Source organism: Chamaea fasciata, unplaced genomic scaffold (genome assembly GCF_029207755.1).
Source record: "Chamaea fasciata isolate MVZ Bird 193981 ecotype frontalis unplaced genomic scaffold, bChaFas1.0.hap1 SCAF_26, whole genome shotgun sequence".
Classification (NCBI taxonomy): Eukaryota; Metazoa; Chordata; class Aves; order Passeriformes; family Sylviidae; genus Chamaea; species Chamaea fasciata.
In genome coordinates this window covers 1,560,997-1,580,984 of record NW_027094111.1, presented here as the reverse complement: position 1 = coordinate 1,580,984, position 19,988 = coordinate 1,560,997, and the positions used below count along the sequence as shown (strand labels likewise).

Sequence of the window (19,988 nt, the reverse complement as noted above, 5' to 3'; positions counted from 1 at the left end):
CCCGCGGCGCCGCCCCCCGCCCGCCCCCGCGTCCCCCCGCCCTCCGCCGGGGCTGGAGCTCCGCGGGAGCCGGTGCTGGCGGCGGCGGCGGGGCCGGGGCGTGCGGCGGCCTGTGCGGCTCGGCCTTTTGTTCCGCCGGCGGGAAGGAGAGCGGGCGGCGGCGGCCGGGAGCAGGAGGACGAGCAGGAACAGGAGGAGGAGGAGGAGGAGGAGGAGGAGGAAGGCAGCGGCCATGCATCCCGCCGCGCCGGCCGGGGGCTGCCCGCGGGGGAGGCTCGGAGCCCCCCGCCCCCGGCCCGGCCGCTGAGCCGCGCACAAAAGGGGCGAGAGCGGCGGGGAAGGGGAACGGGAGGGCGGTCCCGGGGGGTTTGTGTGACACCCCACCGTCCCCAGCCCCGGTCCGCCCCTCATCGCCACCGGTACCGGCCCCGCGACCGCCCCCCGCCCCGCCATGGCCGGGCCGCCCGGTGGCGCGGAGCCGCCGCAGCCCGACACCGGCCGCCGGGAAAGTTAGTGCGAGCGGGGCCGGCAGCAGCAGCAGCAGGAGGAGGAGGAGGAGGAGGAAGGAGAAGGAGAAGGAGAAGAAGCAGCGGCAACAGCCGCCTCCAGCCGCGGCTGCTCCCCGTCGGCTCCCGGAGGCAACTCAGGGGATTCCATCCCGCTCCGTCCCTTTGCCATTTTTGGATGCGTTTTATAGCCAATTTTTTTTTTTCCTGGGGAGAAAGCGAAAAAAAAAAAAAAAAAAAAAAAAAAGGCAAGCGAAGACCCAGCAGCCTTCCTCCACCTCCGGACTCCGCGGCCGTGCCGCGACCGCCGCGCACCCACCGGCTGGATTTTGGGGGGGTTCCACCACCGCCGGTGGCACCGGGCGAGGTGACGGCAGCGACAATGCCATCATGTTTTTGAGACAGGAAACCTCCGAGTTTGCCCTGAATGAAGAACTTCCTGTGTTTAAAGTTGTACGAATATCCGCTGACAAGCTCAGTTCAAATGAAAACACGAGAGTCGGGGGGAGAGGCTAATTCGGACCAGCTGGACTTCCACGGCGCTCGGAGCCGGGCAGAAAACGCGCGGAGCCGCTCGCCACTGCCAGCCGGGAGCGGCCGGGACAAGCAGTGCCTTTGTTAGTAAAGAAGGACGGACGGGATAATTTAGGAGCTTCAAACTCTTCCGCCGCCGTTTCTGGCGCGAACCGCTTGGAATATTTTACCGAAGCTGTTGGATTTTGGATGATCCGCTGATGGATGGGGTTTTTTAGGGGGACGGGACGGGGGGTGAGATGGGTTGTTTCACTGCCCGGGACCGCCGGTCGGGCTGCTGAGCCGGCGCGGTGCTGCCGGTCCCCCCTCCCGTCCCCGTAGTGTCACTTTGGGATTCGAGGCTGTCCCCAGCGGGTTTGGGACCTGCTGGCTCTGTGTGATGCTTCCTGCCGTGGCGGGCCAAAGGTTGCCGGGGTGGTTCCGTCATCCCTAAGGACGAGAGCATGGGCAAACCACTGAGCCGGCCAGACTGTTTACGGCAGAACCGCACTTGCCTGGGGAAGGGCGAGGATGAGGATGGTTATATAGAGGATTGCTACGTGCCCCAGAGATCCATATACGACACGATGAGAATTAACGAGCAGATCGATCAGGGATCGAAGCTCAACCAGCTCTCCAAGAGCACCCTGGGCAAGGGGGATGGCAGCACCATATCCAGCAACGGGACTCTGGGAGCTGCCAACGTCTTCGAGTCCAGGCCGCCAGAACCCAAAAAGCTGGACGAGAGAGTCATCTTCGACCAGCTGAAGCTCAGCAGCGACGTCTCCAAGCCGGCACCGGCTCCTCCAAAGAGGCGGCCGAACCCCGAGAAGAAGGAGAACGTCAACCGGCGCTCGTGGAAGTCCTTCATGCCGCCCAACTTCACCGAGTTCGCCGAGAGGATGGGGGCTTCGCTCAGCGAGGTGTCGGAGGCGGGCGCTTCCAACCCTTCCCTGCGGGACAAGCGGGATTCCAGCGCCATGCTGGCCGAGCAGGCGGGCCAGCCCGACCACGGCGAGCCCATGTCGGAGTCTCTCACCTTGGAGCACGTCTCCAAGTCATCTGGCACGGCAGAGGCTCTGGCGGCCAAGCAGTTCGGCGGGGATGGCTATGGCGGCCCCCGGGACGAGCGGCAGGCCCTGCTGAACGCCGGTGACAGCCGTGTCAGGGACCTGGCCAGGGCCCGCCGCCTCCCCAGTGCCACCTGGCCACGAGCCAGGAAGAACTTCATCAGGGGAAACTTCAACGATGGGCACCAGGAGACCCTGGAGGCCTCCGAGTCGGACTCTACAGTGGAGAACGTCAACCTGTCTCCGTGCCTTAGTGAGGAGCTGCTGGATACGGGGCTGGATATTCTCATCACCTCCAATCTCAGGGAGAAAACGGAGTCTGAGCTGAGATTTGAGGAGGACGAGCGCTGGGTGATGATGGAGGAGTGGGAGGAGGCGACGCTGTCAGAGAGAGGAAAGGCTGTTCTGGTGGCAGAGGAGAAGAGGAGCTGTTGCTTGGCAGATATTTCTGAAGAAAGGGAACAATCCGCTGCTCCGGAGGATGGCTCTGCCCCCAGCCCGGGGACCTCCCTGTCCTGCACGTCCCCAGGGGGTGGTGGCAGCGCGTGTTGCACGGAGGACGCGGCGGTGCAATGTGGGGTTGAGGACTTTGCTCCAGTTTTGGAGCGCTCAGCCAGCCCCACGGGCCCCGAGCTGTCCGACACGGACTCGGTGCAGATGTTCCTGGAGCTGGAAGAGCAGTGCCTGAATGAGGACGGGGGCGATGGAGCTGTCCCCAGCTCCCTGGAGGTTCAGATGTCCCCAATGGACTCCGAGGGGCTGGACTCAGATTCGGCCAAACTGGCCGGGTTGATGGTTGAAGGGGGTCAGCACAGGGCCCCCTTGGATATCAGCGCCTCGGACTCTGCCGTTGTGTCAGATCTGGAGGACTTCGATGTCACCTGCAGCTCCCAGGTGCTGAGCACGCTGGAGCCCTTGACGGAGCCCTTCTCAGAAAGGGACACCTTGGCTGTCACCCCAACGGACTCGGACGGAGGGGCCTCCCCCAGCCCCGTGGCCATGGCAGGGCTGGGGTCCCTCCTGGAGTGCTCCCCAGCGCTGCTGGGGGAGGTCGATCCTGACCCACTCATGGACCCGGAGTTTTTGGCTGGTGGGATGCCGTGTCCTGGCACAGGGGCACATCCAGCTGCTGGACTGGGGGGAGATGGGTACCCCAGCGCTCCGGTGGGGTGGGGTGAAGATAACCCAGACTCGCTTCCCGAGGAGACCTGTCCTGGCCAAGTGTCCCCCTGCCAGCCCCCAGCTCCAGACACAGCGATGGAGGAGCTGGGGTCCCCCCCACGGCACAGCCAGGCTGGCCTTGAGGGCATGGATCCATTCAGGACCCATCACCTTCTGCCTGGAAGGACTGAGGTCACCAGCTGGGATGTCCCAGGACTGGTTTCTGAGGATGAAGCTGCAGGTTTGGGATCAGGGAGTGGAGCTGAGGGCTGGACTCATCCAGCAGAGAGTGGCGATGTTTGCTGTGGTTCTCTGCTGCCTTTCCACGCTGGCTCTGCATCAGAGCCAGGCTCCAAGGCTCCGACAGCATTCCCGGTGCCTGTTGAGGATCTCCCATGGGAAATGGTTTCCCTGGGCCGTGGCCTGTCTCTGGAAGGGGCTGCCCACACAGACAGGTGCCCCGTGGAGGTGGCTGTCACACATGGGGGGACAGCAGCAGCCATCCTGCAGCCAGGAGATGTGGACTTGTTGTTTGCCCCCAGCTGGGAGATCCCATGTCCTGCCAGCCCAGCCGCCCCTGAAGAGCTTCCCGGCACGTTGTCCATTGCAGGGCCTGCCATCCCATGGGATTTTGAGGAGCTTTCTGCTCCAACCCACCCACTTTCACCAGGAGATGTGGCTGTCCTGGAGGCCCAGGCTCGGAGGATGCCGCCAGCCGCCGGGGATCCTACCATGGATGCTGAGGAACCTCCAGGAGCCACCACCACTGCCATGCCCTTGATGGTGGAGGAGCTTCTGGAAGCCCCACCACCCTTTGCTGACGTGCCTGCTGCCACTGTGCCACCACCAGCATCCGAGCCACTGGCCTCGGGTGCCGGGGACCTCGGTGGTGACCCCGTGCCATTGGTGGTGGCCTTGGGGGATACAGATGACTTTGCCATCATGGTTGTGCCGCCCATCCTGGAGCACCTGCCCGCCGAAGAGGTGGCCGCGGAGGATGACCCCGTTGCGAGCGCACCTGCGGCGGGGCTGGCAGCTTGGGAGGGTCCCCCCGGTGCCTTCTCACCCCTCCCTGAGGGTCCCACCACCCCAGAGCTGCTGGGGACACCCTTTGCCAGAGCACCCAGGGCACAAACCCTCCCCAGGGCCGTGCTGAGGGGCCCCCTCCGTCCCCGCAGCTGTGGGGGTGCCCTTCCCCTGTGTCCCAGCCAGGGAGAGGGGACATCGGGCACGGAGGGAGCCCTCGGCCCCGCTCTCGTGGCAGAAGGGCCCCCTGCTCTCCCAGATGGATTCGTTCCAGATAACGAGGTATTTGTTGCTCAGGCTCCCGCAGCCGGGGCTTCAGGCGCAGAACTCGCTTTATTTTGCACTCCAGGGGTGGGTGGGAGGTGGGAGCCCACTCAGTAACGCACGATCTGGGCTTCCAAACAGCCTTCTCCCTCCCGAGATGGGCTTGAATTTGGCAGGCGAAAAGGTTTTTTTTTTTTTTGTGGGGGGGGAGGGGGTTGTGTGATTGTGTAAGTAAGGGAGGCGAAAGATTCTCGCTGCTCGATGACCTGAAATGTTGACTTGCACTTTTTTTTTTTTTTTTTTGGCTTATTAAAGTACATTGTGGTCACTCAGATGGAAATCACGGACTTCAGAAAAACCTTCTCGCTGGCTCCTGGCAGGGAGTTCCCATCTTTGAAGCAGAAAATATATCAGGAAAGAGAAACCTGTAAAATGAATTAACTGCAAGCAATTCCTGTCCCGTGCAGTCATTGCTGTCCGTAGTTGTTTTTTTTTCTGGGAGCACTGGAGTGTTGAGGCTCGGAAGGCGCTTGGGAAAGGGGCTCAGATTCTCTCTGGTGTTTGGGGATTTGTGTTTCTCGTGGCTCTTGCCTAGAGAGACCTCGGTGCTGGAGTTCCCACAGCCCAGCGCTGATTTCCTGCCATCTGGATTAGGAGAAATATCACTAAGGAGACATCAGAAGTTAGTCAGCACCAAAAATCCCGATTTGGCGGCAATTACTCATCCTTTGGGCTGTACCACCCCTTTGAGATGTGCACGTGGAGGGGCTTGGAGAGGTGGTTTCACATGGGGGGTCCATGTGAGCACGGGCTGGGACACCCAGAGGGGACCTGGATGAGGGAAAAACCTTTGGGTTCTTGCCATAGGTGTCTATTGCTTGAAATTCAATGGGAAGATCCTTTTTTTTAGGTTCAGCACCTCTGATTGTTCACCCCAGAAACCTTCCCCTTGCTCCAAGCATTCCTGGAGATGCTTCCTGGAATTCCACATCCAACAGCGGTGGGGTTTGAGGGAGATGAGGGAAGGGAGGGGATGCTTTGGGAAGCCTTTCTGGGAGTGAGGAGGAGGAGGAGGAGGTGTGGTGGAGCAGAAGTCCTTCTGCTCTCCCAAAATGTCTGTCCAACTCTTCCCCAGGGCAGGACACCTCTCTCCACAGTAAAGGCGAGTCGTTAAATATTTGTTTCCAAGCTGAGTCACAGTGAGGTTAATGAACTAAATCGCTGGAATCTTTTATGAGCAAAGGAAAACAAGTGTGTTGGACACACTCACCCTCAGGCTGTTGCTGGGATTATTTTTGTCAGGCTCCTCAGGGAGCATCGAGCTCTCAGGCTGGCTGCTACCTGTGTGGCAGGTAGCCCTGGTTGGATCATCCAGGCTTTTCCACAGGGCTCCCTCCCTGCCTGGCTCCTTTGGAGTTTGTTTTGCAGTGCACGGAGAGCTCGGACCAGCCTGGCATGCCAGGCTTATCAGCCAGATCCTTTTGTGGGTTTGGCTCCTCTACCCAGCAGCTCCATATATAAACAGTAACAGGAGAACAGCCTGGGAATCAATGATTCCAAGTCCCCATTTATTTCTTTTAACCGGGGCAGAATTCTCCATGAGCAAACAGCTCTGGACAGTGTCTGCCAGCTCACCCTTCCCTCCTGTCCTGGAGGGACCTCCCTGCCCTCTGGTTGCTGAGCTCTGCTGGGAAGAAGTTGCTTCTTTTTCCCTTTGGAAGTGAGGCAGGGAAAGTCAGAGCAGTGCCTCTCGTTCGGGCTGGGAGCTGTGCCTGTGTGTTTTGGGGGATTTTGGTGTTTTTAAGGGGTTTTGCTTCATGCTCCTCTGGAGCAAAGCGATTGCCAGGCGCAGAGAGCCGTGTCCTCCACGAGGATCTCCTCTGCTGGGGGAGATCTTGCATCCAAGTGGGAATTTTTCAGTGCAGGCCATTTCAGTGCATTCTTAGGCACAGGGAGCAGGTGGCTGGCTGCCATCCCCTCTGCCTCCCGACGGGAAAACGTTGTGACAGGGCCAAGGGCTCTGCTGCTGCCCAGCGCCGGCCGCGGGGTGACCCGTGCTCCGCATGGGCTCGTGGGCCAGGGGAGCAGAGGGAGCCAGGAATCTGCTCCCTATTTTTGGGGTGTTTGCTGTGGGGACAGGGCAGGCTCGTCCCTTGGGACTGGCGGGGAAGGACTGCGGAGGGACAGGGTGCACAGGCAGCGCGTGGTTCCAGCAGATCCCCAGCTCTGATAAAGAGCGTTTATCTCCTCCGGAGAAACAGGATTCTCCCTGCTGCCTCTCCTGACAATGGGGAGCTTCATTCGCTCTCCTCCCCCTTCCCTATCAAATCTTTTTTGGTTTAGAAAGCTTTTCCCCACAGGATTCCCAGGCAGGACCGTGCCAAATCCGTGGTAAACGACTCGCACATTAATTGCCTATTGCCTTTGTCTTTCGAAATTCAGCGAGCTCCTCGCTGCCTGTAATTTCGTGGTTAACAAAACTCATATGATGTCAGGTCTCCGTTCTCAATAGCTTCACTGTGAGAATTGCTTGGGGTTTTTCCCCAGGAGCATTATTTCCCAATCTGATGGCGAGTCAGAGCCGATGCTCTCATTTCTTCCTCAGTTTTCTCTTTTTACCTCACTCCAGTGCTTGGAAAAATGGGGTTTACTCATTTAAAACCAGAGGAGGGGTGTGGATAGACCCTGAGCTGTGCTCCACAGCAGCAGATTCCCGTGACATCTGTGTCACTAGGTCAAGGCGAGGGAGGAGTTTAGACAAACTTGGCCAATTCCAATAAAATCAATGCAAGTGGCTACTGCATCTTCCCTAGAGAAGAAAGCCTGTTGTATCCATGGAAAGATTGAGTGGCTGGAAGAGCAGCTCACAGCTTACAAGTCACCTTTTCTCTCCCACCTTTTCCACCCACAGCAATTCCAGAAGGAGCAAGTGGATCCCCTCCAGCTGAAGCTACAGCAGGTCAATGGAGTTGGTCAGGGACTCATCCAAAGCGCCGGGAAAAACTGTGACGTCCAAGGGCTGGAGCATGACATGGAAGAAATCAACACCCGCTGGAACACCCTCAACAAGAAGGTGGGAGCATGGGGAGGGGCTGTCCGTGCTTTCTCTGGGGTCTGGGGGGTGGAGGGGATCAGGGATGAGGAGCTGAGGCTCCAGTGCCGGTGCCGGACGCTGCAGTGGGGTTGTTTTTGGGGTGCAGGTGGCCCAGCGAGTGGCACAGTTGCAGGAGGCCCTGTTGCACTGCGGGAAGTTCCAGGACGCCCTGGAGCCGCTGCTGAGCTGGCTAGCAGACACTGAGGAGCTCATCTCCAACCAGAAACCTCCCTCTGCCGAGTACAAGGTGGTGAAAGCCCAGATCCAAGAGCAGAAGGTGAGTGAGCACTGGGTGGCTTTATGGGAGGGGGCCTCAGGACAACCAGACAATATTCTGGGGGTCCAGCTGGGATGTCCAAGCTTCTTTCCTGGTGGATCTCAGTTCCTCACATCCCAATGGAATGAACAGTTTGCCCACACTCAGCGATCTCCATCGCCCAAATCACCGCGTCCCTTCGTGGTCCCGCTGCCTCTTGAAGTTGGTTTTGCTGGTCTGCCGTGTTTTTCCAGCCCTGAGTTTTGCTTTGTGCCGATAATTCTGCTGTGTCAGGGGCGAGCTGGTGGTGGTGCAGGGCCTGGTTTGGGTGTTTGGACAAAGGGAATGTTACAAAGTGTGAGAGCGGGCCCGAGGTGTGCCGGTGTTTGCTGAGATAACAGCCCGGGGTCGGCGCCCGCCCTTGGAGTGGGAGGAGGGAAGGTCAAGTGTGGTCATGGGGAAATATTTTAGAAATGAATTCTTACCCAGGCTTGGTCTGATGTGGGGAGGTTGGAAGAGGAAATGTGCTTCAAGTGGAAGTTAAAAACTTGACAAGTTGGAGGGGGTTGGTGGGAAAGACTCAGAAAACTCTTCTAGCACAGAAGTGGTTTGGATCTTGGGTAGTGTAGAAGAGGGAAGGGGGAAGGGAAGAGGGAAGAAAAGGGGAAAGAAAAAAGGGAAACGAAAGGGGAAAAAGAAAATGGAATAAAATGGAATGGAATGGAATGGAATGGAATGGAATGGAATGGAATGGAATGGAATGGAATGGAATGGAATGGAATGGAATGGAATAGAATGGAATAGAATAGAATAGAATAGAATAGAATAGAATAGAATAGAATAGAATAGAATAGAATAGAATAGAATAGAATAGAATAGAATAGAATAGAATAGAATGCAAGTTCAGTTGGATGGGACCTACAATGATCACCCTGCCCAGCTGCCTGACCACTTCAGGGCTGCCCAAATCAAAGCATCTGATTATTATAATGTAATATAATATAATACAGCAATATAATGTAACTCTATAATTTTTTGAACTGGTTTTGAAGGCAGAGCCATCCCTCTGGGCTGGGCCTGCTCTCAGCCTAGTGCTGGCAGCGGCTCTGAGCCACAATTAGAGCTCTGACCCCTTCCAAAGGCTTGGATTTGGTTCTGCTGCCCCAATTTGGTAACTTCCCCCCCCTTTCCTCTGCCTCCCCAAAGCTGCTCCAGCGCCTCCTGGACGATCGCAAAGCCACGGTGGAGATGATCCAGGCGGAGGGCGACCGGATCGCGCAGTCGGCCGAGCCCGCGGATCGGGACAAGATCGTGGGGCAGCTGGAGAGCCTGGCCCGGCGCTGGGAAGGGCTGCTGGGCAGGGCAGCTGCCAGGTGAGAGGAGCTGGGACAGGCTCACCCCACGAGTCACGGTGCCCCGGAGCCCGGGGTGACAGCATTCGGGAAGCTGGCGGAGGTTTCGGTGCAGACATATCCTGGAAACAGCTGGAAAGCACGAGGAATCAAAGGCTGGATGGGAGCTGATGCTGATAACAGTGGTTTACAATGGCAGGGGAGAGCTGAGATTAAATAATTTCCCTGCAGGGGGGGGATGTTATTTTTATTCCTGTAAGCTTTAACGTTTAGCAACATCCTGTTGACACCTTTGTGCCGCCAGAATCTTGTTTATGAGTTACTTATTTCTACCTAAGCTGATGTTTGAGGTTATGAAGTCACTTCTGAGGGCCAGATTGGACCCTTCTCCGTGTTTTTAATCATTGCCAGCAAGCTGGACTGTCCATCCAGGACTGTCCACCCAGGATTGTCTTAAACCAGAAGCTCTGAAAGACCAAAAGCCTGGCCACAAGCTGAGGGATGTCCAAGACAGTGATAGGGATTGGAACAAAAGGGAGCTGGAACTAAATGATCTTTGAAGTCCTTTCAAATCTCAAACTGTTTCATGAAAAGCTGCACAATGGGGAAGCCCTTCTGCCACCTTCCCAGGGCAATAGACTGGATCCTAAAGGCACAGCTGCAGGAAAAGCTTATTTTGCAGTTCCTCCACATTGATTTTTATCTTTGCCATTGCAGCTTGCCTGACAATGGAGTCTCATCTTGCTCTGAACGGAGCTGCTTTGGTTCCTTCTTCCAAATACCTGAAGCTGCTTCCCATGCCTGGCTCCAGCTGGGAGCTGCTCCTTAAGTGCTTTCACTGACTCAAAGAATCACAGACTGGTTTTGGGCAGAGGGGACTTTAAAAACCATCTTGTTCCAACGCCCCTGCTGTGAGCAGGGACACCTTCCACCAGACCAGGTCGCTCAGGACCGCATCCAACCTGGCTTTGAACAATTATTTCCTTCTGATTTTGTGATTACTTTTTTATAGGCAGAAACAGCTGGAGGATATCTTGGTGCTGGCGAAGCAGTTCCATGAAACCACGGAGCCCGTGTCCGACTGGCTGTCGGTGACGGAGAAGAAACTGGCCAACTCTGAGCCCATTGGTACCCAGACTGCCAAAATCCAGCAGCAGATCAGCCGCCACAAGGTAGGACCTGTGCAGGAGCAGGATGGAGGTGGTTGGAGTCAGGTCCAGGTCCCGCTCCAGCGGTTGTTTCCACCACAACCAGAGGGGGTTTCTGCCACAAACAAAGACTTGGAGGAGTTATCCAGGCTGTTTTATGTACAGAGAAGCCTGCAAGCCTTGACCCACCAGCGTGGGTAAACATTAAACTGACGTCCTTGCACCTCCCAGCAGATCTGGATAGAAAAAAAAAAAAAACCCCACCATTCCCATTCATGTGTTTCTTTTTAATTTCAACTCAGTTTGCCCGTTCACGGGTGGCTTTTGCATCCCCTCCATTTTTTCAGTTGCGTTCACCGTTGCATTTCCCCTTTTACGTTGCGTTCCTTTTATTTTCCTCATTCTCCGCTCATATTTTTTTTTTTTCCCCCCCCTCACCCCTTTCTGTTGTCCATTCTGCCCCTCCACCATTCAGGCTCTCGAGGAAGAGATAGAGAGCCACGCTGCCGACGTGTCTCGGGCGCTGGGGGTCGGGCAGTCGCTGTCCTCCCTGAGCTGCGCCGCCGAGCAGAGGCTGCTGGCAGAGAAATTAGAGGCTCTGCAGAGCCGCTACGGCGAGGTCCGCGACCGGTGCGGCCGGAAGGCAGCACTGCTGGACCAAGCCCTGGCCAACGCCAGGCTTTTTGGGGAGGAGGAGGTGGAAGTGCTCAACTGGCTGGCTGAGGTGGAGGACAAGCTGGGCTCAGTGTCCATAAAGGATTACAAACGGGACGTCCTGCAGAAGCAGCATGCCGACCAGCTGGTATTTTCCGTTTTTTTGTTTTGTTTTTTTTTTTTTTTTTTCTTTTCTCCTTTCCATGTTTGTGTTGTTTTGTTGTGTTTTAGCTGGTTTTGTTTATGTTTCTGGCCTGGCTTTAATTTCGCAAAGCTCGTTCGGCTGCTGGGTCTCTCCGAGGCTTGGAGTGTAAAGAGATTTCTTGTGTTATAAACAACAATTGTGGCCCCCCCCTAAAAAAAAAAAAAGGGTTTCTCAAGGCGGGGGAGCTTCAAATGGTTGGTTTGATTTGTGAACAGTGTCTGAGCCAGCTTGGCCACCCTGTGCCTTCAGAAAGCTGGATGCTGTTTCCAAAACTGAGAGCTGGAGAAGTCTGGTGGGTTTTTGGAGCTGGGCTGGCCACCAAAGAAGCTTCTGCTTCCGCTCCCTGGGGCTGTGCAGGCTCTGTTCAAGAGTGAGGTTCTGTCTAATGCAAGGGCGAGTCCTTTGGTGACACAGATCCAGTGGGTTGGGTCGGGTTTGCTCTGAGATTTGGGCCTTTGATCCCAAAGATCCCAATAATTCCCATAGGCAGGATGACTGGACAGTTTTCAGCTGGGTTGCCCACCCTGCCTGTGCTCAGTAGGGAGGTTCATGCCCTCCGTAGCATCTCTGGCTGGCAGGACACAGGGACCTGCCTGCAGCAGGATAACCCAGATTTGCCTTTTTCTTCAGGCTCTGAATGAGGAGATTGTGAACAGGAAGAAGAACGTGGACCAAGCCATTAGAAATGGACAAGCTCTCCTGAAGCAAACCACAGGTAACACAGAGGAGATCTGGGCACGCTCTGGGAGATCTGGGGGGTCTGGGAATCCATCCTCCACGTACTTTTCCTTGGGAAGTCCATGCTCTCTTGTGTGGAGGCTTTTCTCCCTCAAGTCTTCATTTCCTTTTGGAAACTCCCAAAGTAGCTGGTTTGCATCCAGGCTTGCATCCACAAACACTCCAGCTGAGGATTTGCTTGGTCCCAAAATCCCAACCTCACAGCTTGGGGAGCGAGTGATTCCCACTGCTGCTGTGGGGATGCTCAGTGCTGAGGGAGGCTTTCCTCGCTGCAGCCAGCTGCTAAATCACATGGAAAAGAGGTTAAAAATACCCCCAGCCCTCTCCTAATATTGCTTTCCCAGACTGAGCAGTTGTGGCTGTTGCCACGTGGGTGTGAGTTTATGTTTATGAGTGGGAAGAGAGGTCGGGGCGCTGCGTTTCCTTCAGATGTGGTCTGCTCGGAGCAGATGTACAGCCCTGTGTCCTTGTGGGAGCTGTGGAGCAGGAAGAGTGATTACAGAGGATTTGGCAGGCAGCTCTGTGTCCTCTTGGAAACAGCAGCGAGGGGTGAACTGACCCTTTTTTCTTGGAGCTGTGACACGTTGCTGAGAGCTGAGTTGGGGGTGGCTTTGGGGCTTGTGGCAAAGCCGGGCTTTGCAGCACACTTCCATCCCATCCCATCCCATCCCATCCCATCCCATCCCATCCCATCCCATCCCATCCCATCCCATCCCATCCCATCCCAGGGATGAAGTGCATGTTATGCTGGTGGAAAATCTCGACTCTAAGTGAAAACAGGTTGAAGTTGCATTAACGCAAAGAAAAGTGAGGCTGGAAGTCTGTGTTTAAAAGGGGGAGAGGCAGAGAAAGTGGCTCCTGAAGCCTCCTGGGGTGGCTCCTTCAGCCCCCCCAGAGCTGAGCTCACATCGTTTTCCCCTGGCTGCTGTCCCTCAGGGGAGGAGGTGCTGCTGATCCAGGAGAAGCTGGATGGGATCAAGACCCGCTACTCCGACATCACCGCCGCCAGCTCCAAGGCGCTGCGCACGCTGGAGCAGGCCAGGCAGCTGGCCACCAAGTTCCAGTCCACCCACGAGGAGCTCACGGGGTGGATGAGCAAGGTGGAGGACGAGCTGGCTTCCAGTGGGGCGCAATCCCCTGCTGGCGAGCAGATCCCCCAGTTCCAGCAGCGGCAAAAGGTGGGAGAGCAGCACCTGTGGGGTGGGGATGTGTTTGTTCTCTGCTTTTGGGAGGCTGGGGAAGGACACACGTCCCATGGGTGCCTTCCACAGGAGCTGAAGAAGGAGGTGATGGAGCACAGGCTCGTCCTGGACACGGTGAATGAGGTGAGCAGGGCTCTGCTGGAGCTGGTGCCCTGGAGAGCCCGGGAGGGGCTGGACAAGCTCGTGTCGGACACCAACGAGCGTTACAAGCTGGTCAGTGACACCGTCAAGCAGAGGGTGGAAGAAATCGATGCTGCTATTCAGAGGTCTCAGCAGGTGAGTGAATAACCCCTGCAGGGGTTTTCTTGGGAGAGCAGGAATGAGAGGCTGGGCACACGGGGCCGTGGCAGCGGGAGGGATGGAAAGCACAGCCAGACAGGAAGGGATTCCTGTCTGAATTCCCGTCAGGAATGCCAAGAAATGGACCCCAGCAGCAGCGTGTGGTGGCTGACCCATCCTGGTGTGTGTTTATGGGATGGGATAACTCTGGAGCAGCACTGTCTGTGAACTTCTGCCTGCAGGGGTGATGGAGATAGTGTAAAACTGGTGACAGGTGACTGTCAGAGCTGGGAAAACACCATCCCCTGCTGGGAGAGCACAGGGATTTGTTCCAGGCCAACAGTCCTGCCCAAAAAGACTTGTCCTCCACAGACTGGAGGCTGTGGAGTGCTGGGAATACCTGGCCTCGCTCCATGGAGTTTGTTCTCCATGAAGGAGCAGAGAAAATGCTCCTGTTTCTAGGGATGTCCCTTTCCCTGCAGGCAGGGAAGTGTAGGGAGAGGTGGCTGCTCCAGCTTGCCCCAAAAGCCAGCTGCAGGAGCCACGAGGGCAGCGTGGAGTCAGAAACCTGAGCTCCACCCCAGTGTCCCCTTCTCCACACGTTTGTCCCCGTGTCCTGCTGTCATTCCCACTGTCCCCAGCTCTCCCTGTGCTCCATCCCTGCTGCCCAGCACTGACCACTGCCCCTCCTCTCCCCTGTGCCAGTACGAGCAGGCAGCTGATGCAGAGCTGGCCTGGGTGGCCGAGACCAAGAGGAAGCTGATGGCTCTGGGTCCCATCCGCCTGGAGCAGGACCAGACAACGGCTCAGCTGCAGGTGCAGAAGGTCTGTGTGCACTCCCTGATGGGCTGGGTGGGGTGGGCAGCACGGGGGGAATGGTCCAATCTGATTCGTGGGATGCGTTTTGGGGGAGCAGCTTTACCCTGGGGTGTGCAGTGCTGAGCCCAGAGCACCAGGAGAGATGCAACGCTTGTCCTTGAGATGTGAAAGGAAAAAAAAAACAACCAAAACAGAAAAAAGATTGCTCTAAATCATCCGAGTGTTTGGCTTCCCAAGGAAAAAGCTTCTTGTCTGCTTAGAGGAGCCATTTAGGGCTTGATGAGTGCTTTGCTTTGGTCTCCCTTGGGAGAATTGCTCCCATGGAAGCTTTTCCTTGTGGCCACCAGAGCAAGCTCTGCCAGGGTCTCACCGGCGCTGGCAGCACGAAAGGTTTAGAGAAATGTGTGTATTGATTAATGAGGGTGGTTTCCATTTGCTTTTTGCTCATTGTTCCCTGCAGCGAGGGACTCCACAGTTCCCTCCCAGCAGCCAGACGTGGAACAAAGAGGTGCTGGAGGGGTTGGGGTGGGTTGTTTTTTTTTTTCTCTATATCTTCGAGATGAGCTCATGCCTGAAAGAACGTGCACTTTAAATAAACGGCCCTTTTCTTCCCTTTGCCTGGGCAATCAGAGCAGCACGCAGGCTTATTGGATTTAAAATTAAAGAAAAGAAAAAAAAAAAAAAAGGAAAATAAGGCAGTGTTATAAGAGAGGGGGGACTGAACCGTCGAGCATTAAGTTAAATTGAGCTCAGCTTCCCACTGTTAATCTCGTGGACCTTGGGAATGGCGAAGTTATTGGTGGATGCAGCTCCGGAGAGCATCATTTTGTGGGATAACATTCACTGACAAATGCATGATGGAGCTTTTCCTCCAGCGAGGACCTTGGGTGTGGATCATACCTAAATTTTAAGAGCTGTTTTCGGGTCTTTAGAAGAGAGAGGTTGGTTTAGATGAGGAAAACAGGCAGGGATCTGCATTCCCAGCCAGGTTTTCAGTTTGCCACGGGACACTCGCGCTGAGTTTTGCGGGGTCCCTTTGGCAGGAGGACGCCGTGGATGGGCTGGGGAGAGGTTGGGCTCGGCTCTGAGTTCTCCCCTTTGCTCTTTCTGCAGGCGTTTTCCATCGACATCATCCGGCACAAAGACTCCATGGACGAGCTGTTCAGCCAGCGCAACGAGATCTTCGGCACCTGCGGCGAGGAGCAGAAGGCTGTTCTCCAGGTGAGCCCCCTCTGCTATTTCCTGCACCAGAGGGGGACAGACAGGGCAGAGGGGTGAATCCTCAGCCCTTGCACGGGCTGAAGGAGTTTAAAATCACTCCATCTTTAGCAATTCCCACCAGCGTTAGCAGGAATCTCTTTACATTTACGACTCGCCTTTATCGCCTATTTTTATTGCAAGGTTCGGGGATGGGGAGGGGGAGATTCCCGAGGCTGCTTTAACTGGAATTACAACGTGGAAGGCCACCAAAGGCACCTTTTTCTCTTCCAGCTCGCAGCGTGGAGCTGGCCCTTTTCCTGAGCCCCTTTGCATCCCTCCCCATAATTCTCCTTCCCCTTTATTTTTTAGGAGAAAACCGAGTCCCTGGTGCAGCAGTACGAGGCCGTGAGCCAGCTGAACTCGGAGCGCTACGCCCGCTTGGAGCGTGCCCAGGTCCTGGTCAACCAGTTCTGGGAGACCTACGAGGAGCTGAACCCATGGATTGAGGAGACCCAAGCCCTCATCTCCCAGCTGCCACCCCCAGCCATCGACCACGAGCAGCTCAAGCAGCAGCAGGACGACATGAGGGTAAAGAGGATGCAGAGTTTGCACCTCCTGTCCATCAGTTCTGCCCTCAACAGAAGGCAGGGACATGAGCACCTTTTCCTTCTGAATCTTCCTCCTTTTTTTCCCCCTTTTCTGTTCTTTTTTTTGGGGAGTTTGCTAGTGTTATGCAAGAGCGCCACATGGAAATCCCCTGTCATGTTGGAGCGCTCCCTTACCAAAATTCAGCTCGCTCCCAAGGAAACCTGGCTGCTCTTGGATCTCCTTCCTGCTCGTGGCAGGAAAAAAAACACTTTGTGCTTTTAGGGTAGAGACTGCAAAGCGAAAAATTCCCAGTGGGGTCCCCCGTGGAGCTGTGGGGAGGGTCAGGGGCTGGGGGAGGACCCGTGCCAGGCGCTGTGCCATGGCCATGTTGGGAAGAGCCGCGTGCCATGTGCTTGGCAGATGCTGGGGCATGAAATCCAGGGTGTGAGTTCCTCCCAGATACGATCACTGCTCTTGGAGTGCTGTTTGGAATAAATAGGCAGCAGCTCGCAGCAGATTTCTAAACAAATGTGGGGTTTTTTTCTCCCCCTCCCCCCCCCTCCCTCTATTCCCTAGCAACTGAGAGAGTCCATCGCTGAACACAAACCTCACATCGACAAGCTGCTGAAAATCGGGCCCCAGCTCAAGGACCTCAACCCCGAGGAAGGGGAGATGGTGCAGGAAAAATACTCCAGGGCTGAGGCCTTGTATGCCAAAATCAAGGAGGAGGTTTGCCAGCGGGCCCTGGCGCTCGACGAGGCCTTCTCTCAGTCCACCCAGGTACGCCGGGCTGCCCGGGAGGTGAATCTTCCTCTCACGGCCCCACTGGGAGAGCCACGTGCTCTGGAATGTGGTTTTATTCCCCCTGTAAAACCCCTTTATAAGGCATAACGTGGTCAGGCACCTCCAGGGTAGTTTCCTGCTGGCTGTGGGAGCGGAGGAGAAGGCGTTTGAGGCTCCACACAGTAAATAGGGTCGTAAATTTTTACAGCCTCAGTAATGATGCTGGTTCAAAGGGGCTGCTCTGGCATCCACCCAAGGTTGGAAAGGGCCTCTTGAAAGAGCTTGAAGAGATAATTTTCAGTTCTGATAAGCTGCGAGTGCAGTGAGCAGCCATGGGATGCTTTGTATGGGAGAGGTAACGGATGTCTCCTGGGTCTGGGCATCTCCTGAGGCGGTGGGTGAGTGCAAGAGGAGAAGTAGGAAAGGAAGGGCAGAGACTGGAGGTGCTGAAGTCCAGAAAGGGGGTGAAGAGCTCCTGCTGCTGCGAGCTGATGACCCCCAGTTATGTTTCATTTCACCCCGTGTTACCGTAGCGCGGTTGGTTTTTGTCACGTCCTGGGTGTTTATTTTCTTAATTCCTGTATTGTGTAGTCACTTCTCTTGGTTTGCACTTGTATTAACTCCGAGTTTCTCCCCCCCTCCCTCCCACATTCCCCTCCCCTCTCATCTCTCACTCCCATTGTGGAATGTGTTTGTCTGTGTGTGTTGCTGCCTGTGCCCGTCCTCCCCACATGGTCCCATTTCATTCTTGTGTTGACTGCGCCCCACCATTGCAGATTTCGGAGGTAAGCGAGTCCCCCCACCACAGATGTTCATTTACCCTCCCCGGCCTGATTCTATTTGACACCCAGACTTTCATTTCTGGTCCATGCGCAGCTCAGCAGAACATGCTTAACAATTAATGCTGGGGTGGGGGGCCTGGAGTCACATTTTTGGGGTGGCTTTTGTTGCGTTGCTGCCTGGTCTCAGCTTCCGCTGGGAACGCTTCCTGCGGGGCAGAGGTTTTGCTTCTGGAAGGGTTCACACCGCTCCAGCTGGATGTGCTGGCTTGCTCCTGCTTGTTGGCTGAGCCAGCCTGTCCTGATCAACTTTGCACCGAGAGCCCCGGCCCCTCTCTGCTGGGAGAGCCTGGGATTTGGTGGGCACCTGCACCAGTGTGTTCCCAGTAGGAACTGGGAGAGGGACAAGAGCAGCCCCAATGCTGAGCTGTCCTTCCCACCAGCAGAGACAGTTTGGGATCTTTAAGGCCAAAGTTGACTTCTCTTTTAAAGAAAAAAGACAATAAACCCTGCTAGACCCCCTCCCTCCCTCACTTTCTGGCTTTCTGGTCCTGCTTTTGAGGCCGCAGCTCCATGGCAGCTCCTCCCCACCCGCATGCAGCTCCCGCCGATGCTGAAAGCTGGGATGGGTTTCCACTGGCCTTGCACCACGTGGAGATTCCCATCAGCACCAAACACGGGCGCTTTTCCAGCAGCGTTTCTTGCCTGGGTGTTCCCTCAACCCGCACTGAGGTTGCCCAGCCACCAAACCCGAGACAGCAGCAAAAAAAAAAGCGCCAATTTTTAGGGCTGAATCCAAAGCGCTGCCGTGTTTGGGTCACAGGGGCTCTGCGAGTGTCCGTGGCTCTGATGGAGCAGGGCAGGTGTGAGCAGGAGGCTGCAGAGGTGCCCTTGCTGCTGCAGAGGCGTCATTGCTGCTGCAGAGGTGCCCTTGCTGCTGCAGAGGCGCCCTTGCTGCTGCAGAGGTGCCCTTGCTGCTGCAGAGGTGCCGTTGCTGCTGCAGACGTGCCATTGCTGCTGCAGAGGCGCCCTTGCTGCTGCAGAGGCGCCCTTGCTGCTGCAGAGGTGCCGTTGCTGCTGCAGAGGTGCCCTTGCTGCTGCAGAGGCGTCATTGCTGCTGCAGAGGCGCCATTGCTGCTGCAGAGGTGCCGTTGCTGCTGCAGAGGCGTCATTGCTGCTGCAGAGGTGCCCTTGCTGCTGCAGAGGTGCCCTTGCTGCTGCAGAGGCGCCATTGCTGCTGCAGAGGTGCCCTTGCTGCTGCAGAGGTGCCCTTGCTGCTGCAGAGGCACCATTGCTGCTGCAGAGGTGCTGTTGCTGCTGCAGAGGTGCCCTTGCTGCTGTCGCGGGCGCTGTCTGTCCCCTCTCCGGGGCGGCACCGTGGCTCTCGCTGGCGGCTCGGCGGTGTCACTTTGTCCCCTCCCCTCCTGCCCTCCTAATGTCTTGACTCCTCTCCAGTTCCACGACAAGATCGAGCCCATGCTGGAGACCCTGGAGAGCCTCTCCTCCCGCCTGCGGCTGCCGCCCCTCATCCCCGCCGAGGTCGACAAGATCCGGGAGTGCATCAGCGAGAACAAGAACTCCACGGTGGAGCTGGAGAAGCTGCAGCCCTCCTTCGAGGCCCTCAAACGCCGTGGGGAGGAGCTCATCGGCCGCTCCCAGGGGGCAGACAAGGACCTGGCAGCCAAAGGTGCCTCTGGGGGGGTTGGAGCGTCCAACTTCTCCCCAAACCGTGGCTCCGTCGCTGCTGAGGAGGCTTTGATGTCCCAGGGGTGTTGTTTTGGGGGTTCTCCTGGCTTTAGGGCGAAAGATGGGTCTTCTGGATGGATTTGGGAGGTTGTCCTGGACTTAGGAAGTCCAAGGATGAGTCCTTTGTATGGATTTTGGAGGTTCTCCTGGCTTTAGGATCAAAGATGAGTCCAATGGATGGATGGATGGATGGATGTGCTTCCATCTGGAACAGACAGGGTGGGATCAGTCAGATGAGAAAAAATGTATTTGTGGCTTTTCTCAGCCCAGCTGGCCTCGTGTTGGTGGCCCCTGGGACAGGATTTGTTGATGTCAGTTCAGCATCTAATGGAGGGGAGGGACATTCCCCCAGCACAAAAAAGCCCATCAGCACGATTGGCACTAATTGGCACCTTCCTTGGCAGCTCAACAGGCAGCTCATGGACTGAGTGAGCAGGGACTTCATGCTAGAGGTGGCCAGAACAGAGGTTTGTTGGAGGGAGAGTGTGTGGGCAAATTTGCCCCGAGCTTGCACATAAATAAAAGCTTTTCTGCAAGCTGGAGTTTCTCACGTTCCTCAGCATCTCCCAGAGTTACTGCTCTTATAGTCCTGGCCATCTTTATTC

At 56.3% G+C, this 19,988-nt stretch overlaps 2 protein-coding genes across 18 annotated transcripts in view; both read left to right on the top strand.

The window, feature by feature from the left end:
• The window catches only part of LOC136301458 (microtubule-actin cross-linking factor 1-like), a 135,386-nt gene that overhangs the window by 96,266 nt on the left and 19,132 nt on the right, over positions 1 to 19,988 (top strand). For 14 of the 17 annotated variants that reach the window (XM_066204502.1, XM_066204500.1, XM_066204495.1 and 11 more), the window contains 13 exons: positions 7,452 to 7,613; positions 7,741 to 7,911; positions 9,097 to 9,263; positions 10,255 to 10,414; positions 10,866 to 11,192; positions 11,880 to 11,964; positions 12,924 to 13,165; positions 13,259 to 13,465; positions 14,174 to 14,293; positions 15,401 to 15,508; positions 15,857 to 16,075; positions 16,652 to 16,855; positions 19,093 to 19,324. In XM_066204502.1, the coding sequence (XP_066060599.1) occupies positions 7,452 to 7,613; positions 7,741 to 7,911; positions 9,097 to 9,263; positions 10,255 to 10,414; positions 10,866 to 11,192; positions 11,880 to 11,964; positions 12,924 to 13,165; positions 13,259 to 13,465; positions 14,174 to 14,293; positions 15,401 to 15,508; positions 15,857 to 16,075; positions 16,652 to 16,855; positions 19,093 to 19,324 (2,404 nt within the window). The remainder of the gene's footprint in view (positions 1 to 7,451; positions 7,614 to 7,740; positions 7,912 to 9,096; positions 9,264 to 10,254; positions 10,415 to 10,865; positions 11,193 to 11,879; positions 11,965 to 12,923; positions 13,166 to 13,258; positions 13,466 to 14,173; positions 14,294 to 15,400; positions 15,509 to 15,856; positions 16,076 to 16,651; positions 16,856 to 19,092; positions 19,325 to 19,988) is intronic. The other 3 variants (XM_066204503.1, XM_066204501.1, XM_066204492.1) reach the window with 1 other exon arrangement.
• Positions 47 to 7,444, top strand: LOC136301460 (microtubule-actin cross-linking factor 1, isoforms 6/7-like). The gene is made up of 2 exons (XM_066204505.1): positions 47 to 4,558; positions 4,856 to 7,444. The coding sequence occupies exons 1-2, from the start codon at positions 1,484 to 1,486 to the stop codon at positions 4,979 to 4,981; spliced, it is 3,201 nt and encodes a 1,066-aa protein (XP_066060602.1). The 5' UTR covers positions 47 to 1,483; the 3' UTR covers positions 4,982 to 7,444.

Excerpts from the sequence above, each read along its gene's own strand:
- LOC136301460 (XM_066204505.1), top strand. The coding sequence starts at position 1,484 with ATGGGCAAACCACTGAGCCGGCCAGACTGTTTACGGCAGAACCGCACT. Across the intron at positions 4,559-4,855 it reads GATTCGTTCCAGATAACGAG|TACATTGTGGTCACTCAGAT; the intron begins GTATTTGTTGCT and ends GGCTTATTAAAG.